Raw genomic sequence first — 4959 nt, 5'->3', positions numbered from 1 at the left:
ATGGAGAAATGGAAGGAATTTGAGTTGTCGAAGGAGGAAGAGGAAGGCATTACGGCGGAGGTTGAGGAGGCGTGCGAAGATGAGGTGTTCCACAGAACCCTAGCTGCAAGATTATGGACTGATAGCCCTTTCAATTCCAGGGCTTTCACAAGCACAATGTTGGGAGCGTGGAAACTAAAGAACCCAGTGGAAGTCCAAGAACTAAGCAAAAATTTATTCCTTTTTCGTTTTGCCACAAAACGAGATCTTGAAGAAGTGTTGAAGAACGGACCATGGAGTTTTGATAGAAACATAATGGTTTTGGCAAGAGTGTCAGGAGAAGAACAACCAACAGAGCTCAATATGCAATATGGCTCCTTCTGGGTTAGAGTGTATGAACTACCGTTAATGCTCAGATCTGAAGTTATGGCAAAGAAACTAGGAGGTATACTGGGAGAGTATGAAGAGATGGACCAAAAAGAGGCGCACAGGAATGGGAGATTTATGAGGATCAAGGTAAAGATAGATCTTAAGAAGGCGTTAAAAAGGGGGACTGTAGTCCGATTTAAAGAGAAAAACCTAAGGGTACATTTCAAGTATAAAAGGCTTCCTACTTTTTGCTTTGTGTGTGGAAGAATAGGCCATCAAATGAAGGATTGTGAGGAGGTAGGATATCAAAGTGATGAAGGTTATGAGAACCTGGAAGAACAAGATCTGTCTTATGGTGCTTGGTTGAGGGTTTCGCCTCTGCCCAGAATCCAAGAGGAACAAAAGAGAAAAGAATCAAACTCTAACTCATGCAGCAAAAGTTTATTCAACATATCTTCAGGTCAAAGCAGGTGTGAGGTGAAAGGGAAAGAGAAAGAAGGGGACGAGGGAGAAGTCAATCAAAAGAAAAAAGCTGATGCTCTGATTGAATGCGAAAAAGAGGTGGATCTGAAGCAACCAGAATGTCCTCCGAAGCGCAACACTCTGGAAATCGAGGCCATGACGAAGTCTTTTGGAGCTGTGGATATATCAAATGTTGGTCAGAGTTCTAAGAAAAATCAAATGGAAGGCCTAACAAAAAAGAAGAAGTGGACCCGAAGGCAAGGCATAAGGAAAAGCTCACAATCTGAAGAAAAAAAAAAGAAGATAGAGGTGGAGATGGGGAAGAGGAATCTTGTGGATGTTATTATTATTGATGGAACCCTAGAAGAGCATGGAATCATTGAGAAGAAATTAAAAGGCCCAGAAGAGCAACAAAAGTCTGTTTCAAAACTACCAGAGGTGGTGTTGGAGGGCCAAAACCGCCTAGACCAATGAAAAACTTAAGTTGGAACTGCAGGGTTTAGGGAGTCCCCGTGCAGTTCGAGCCTTGCTAAGGCTCACAAAGGTGGAAAACTCTGATGTGCTATTCTTAATGGAGACTAAATTAAAAAAGGAGGAAGTGCAGAGCATTAAATTTAGGAGCGGCTTTAATGGGTGTTTTATTGTTGACTGCAAAGGAAATGGTAAGGAAAGAGCTGGAGGTTTGATTCTCATGTGGAAGGATAGGATTCACCTGGCTATCCTCTCTTATTCTGAGAACCATATAGGAGGGGCGATAGAAGATGAAGTGGATAATCAAGATTGGTTCTTGTATGGTGTCTATGGCTATCTAGAGGAGCAAAAGAAACGTTTTACTTGGGACTTAATCCAAAATTTAGTGGGAAGTGATGGAGATCGAGTTCTTTGTTTTGATGACCTTAATGATATAACCTCTGAACAGGAAAAATTAGGAGGCAACAACAGGTCTTTCTCTCAATTATCTATAGGCAGGCAAACTCTGGAATTATGTGGTTTATCTGATCTTGGTTTTCAAGGGCATCCGTTTACCTGGACTAATGGAAGAAGGGGAAATGAGAACATCCAATGCAGATTAGATAGGGCCCTAGCTTCTCAACAGCTGCAAAACAGGTTTGCTCCCATCAAAGTTCTTCATCTTTCCAGGTTTTTACTCGGATCATGCAGTGGTGAGGATTGATTTGGAGGTTGATTTAGGGGCTAATAATAGGAGAAGGAAACATATATTCAGATTTGAAGAGGCTTGGTGTAGAGACTCTATTTGTGAATCTACAGTGAGGGAGGGAGTTTGGGATAGTCAACCAGGAAATAGTGTTTCTAAGATTGCTGGGCTAAAAAACTTAGATGAGGTTTTCAAAAGTTACAAAGTTGGTGCTGTGAAACAAGAGTTGAAAAGAATAGAGATGTTGCTGAAGGAGGAATCTAATTGGGAGGCTAGTGAGGAAGCTATGGCAAAGCACAAAGCCCTTGAAGCTCAAAGAAATAACCTGCTATAGGTGGAAGAAATCATTTGGACGCAAAGGAGTAGAGTGGGGTGGCTTCAATATGGGGACAAGAACTCAAAGTTTTTCCATAAGAAGGCAGACCATAGGAGGCAAACAAATTTCATATCTAAACTCAAAGATGAGGCAGGATATTGGTGGAAAGGAGACGAAAATGTTAAAAGGCTGATGGTGAGCTACTTTTCAAACCTGTTCTCATCTTACATGCCTGAAAATATAGAGGTTTGTTCTGGGGCCAAAGGGAAGCTGACAGATGATCATATTCATTGGTGTGAAGGAAATTTTTCTGCTTGTGAGGTCCAGGAGGCTCTTTTCCAGATGAATCCTTTAAAAGCACCTGGTCCTGATGGACTCCCAGCCCCTTTCTTCCAAAAATATTGGCAGGTAGTGGGTCAGGATGTGAGCAAGCTGGTTATAGATATACTCAATAGTGAGAGAGATCCTAGGGACATCAATAACACTCACATTGTTCTCATTCCCAAGAGCAAAAACCCTGCTACCCCTAAGGATTTTAGGCCCATTAGCCTTTGTAATGTGGTGATGAAGATGGTGTCGAAGACTATTGCCAACCGTATCAAGAAACTTCTGCCAGATATTGTGGATGAGGAGGAGAGCGGTTTTGTTACTGGAAGGTTTATCACTGACAATGCTCTGGTTGCCATGGAATGCTTCCATTGGCTTAATAAGAAGAAGAGTGGCAAGAAAGGGATGGTGGCCTTAAAGCTGGACATGTCCAAAGCCTATGATCGTCTGGAGTGGCCTTTTGTGATTGAAGTCTTGTCCTCGATGGGCTTCCCTAGCAAGCTGGTCAACTTGATTAAAAGATGCATTTCAATTGTTACCTACAGGGTGCTCATAAATGGGCAACCTAGCAAAGATTTTTTCCTGAGAGAGGTCTCCGCCAAGGAGATCCGCTCTCCCGTTACCTTTTTATTCTGTGTGCTGATGTTCTTTCAGGTATGCTTAGAAAGGAAGCTTTGGAGAAGAGGATCCACGGTATTAAAGTTGCGAGGCAGGCCCCATTGATCACACACCTTTTTTTGTCGATGATAGCTTGTTGTTCTCTAGAGCCACAAGTCAGGAAGCTGATAGTATTATGTCTATTCTGAAGTCCTACCAAACTTCATCTGGGCAAGTAGTAAATCTTGATAAGTCAGAGGTATCCTTCAGCCAAAATGTTCGTGAGGAAGACAAAGATATGATCCGTGTGAGGATGGGGGTTAAGGCTGTTTCAAATCATAAGAGGTACCTAGGCCTGCCAGTCATGTTTGGTAGGTCCAAAAAGGAGATTTTCTCACTTGTTGTAGAGAGAGTTTGGAAGAAAATCAATGGGTGGAAGGAACAGTTTCTTTCTAGGGCAGGCAAAGAAGTATTAATCAAAGCAGTGGCTCAGGCTATTCCCACTTATGTGATGAGCTGCTATAGGTTACCAGAGGCCATTTGCAAGGAAATTGAAAATATGTTGGCTAAGTTTTGGTGGGGATCTAGAAATGGGGAGAGGAAAGTCCACTGGGTGAGTTGGGAGAAACTTTCTAAGGCTAAGGGCAGTGGAGGAATGGGATTCAGAGGTATCAGTGATTTCAACAAGAGCCTCCTTGGGAAACAGTATTGGAGATTGCTAAATTGTGAAGACTCTCTTGTTGGTAGAGTCATGAAGGGGAGGTACTATCCTAGAACAACAGTTGACAAAAGTTGCAGTGGTTATGCTTCAAGCTTCGCGTGGAGAAGCATTATTAGTGCTCAAGATCTGGTTCAGAAAGGTGTTCGTTGGATTATAGGTGATGGTCAGCAGGTTAAAATCTTTGAGGATGGTTGGCTGCCTTTAAACCACAACTTCATAGTTAAGTCACAGAGAAGAATGCTAGATGAAGATTGCAAGGTGGCAGCTCTCATTGATGAGGATTTGAGGATGTGGAACAGAGATTTAATCTTCCAATCTTTTGACCACGATGAAGCAACCCAGATTGTCAGCATACCTCTGTCACGAAGCCATTTGATGGACCAAAAAATCTGGCATTATGAGAAAAGTGGCGAATATTCAGTGAGATCAGCTTACCATCTTTCCCTGTAACTCAGAGAGTCTAAAGCTCCTGGCCCCTCTAGCCCTCCTTGCAAGAAATTGTGGCAGCCTATTTGGAAGGCTCTTGTGCATGTTAGAGTTAGAAACTTTCTTTGGAGAGCTGCCAAGAACATCCTCCCAACTAAACATAATCTGCTGAAGAAATGTATCCATTTAGACTTTACTTGCCTTTTATGCAACAAGGATGTAGAAACTGTTAAACATTTGTTCATGGACTGTGACTTTGCTAGGACTACTCTGTTTTCCTCTGTCTTGTGTTATAGAACTCCTTGTGACCTGGATTTTAATGATTGGTTGTTAGGCATTTTAACTTGTGGTGATACTCTGAGCTCCTAATTAATCTGTAATTCTGTGTATAAGATTTGGCTAAGGAGAAATCAGAAAATGTATCAAGCAAAGGCTTCCTCTCCAATCAAGGTAGCAGAGGAGGCTTTGGAGAGTGTTTTAGAATTTAACAAATGGAATCCAGTTAAGAAAGGTGAGGAGAGGCTTGGGACAGGTTCTGATTCTAGCAAAGTGGGTGTCCATTTCCTACATGTGGATGCTAGTTTCTCTTAGGAAGGATACATGACC

The 4959-nt window shown here is 42.2% G+C and overlaps 1 protein-coding gene across 1 annotated transcript; it reads left to right on the top strand.

Annotated features, from left to right (window-relative positions):
- LOC131598472 (uncharacterized) lies at window positions 1-1284 on the top strand. The gene has a single exon (XM_058871068.1). The coding sequence runs from the start codon at window positions 1-3 to the stop codon at window positions 1282-1284; it is 1284 nt and encodes a 427-aa protein (XP_058727051.1).
- The last annotated feature ends 3675 nt before the right edge of the window (window positions 1285-4959 follow it).

The sequence above is a fragment of the Vicia villosa genome, linkage group LG4 (assembly GCF_029867415.1).
Source record: "Vicia villosa cultivar HV-30 ecotype Madison, WI linkage group LG4, Vvil1.0, whole genome shotgun sequence".
NCBI classification, from domain to species: Eukaryota; Viridiplantae; Streptophyta; class Magnoliopsida; order Fabales; family Fabaceae; genus Vicia; species Vicia villosa.
Note: the sequence above shows the minus strand (reverse complement) of the source record. Positions and strands in the feature narration are given on the sequence as shown.

Bases quoted from the DNA above. Each gene is read 5' to 3' on its own strand.
- LOC131598472 (XM_058871068.1), top strand. From the start codon at position 1: ATGGAGAAATGGAAGGAATTTGAGTTGTCGAAGGAGGAAGAGGAAGGC.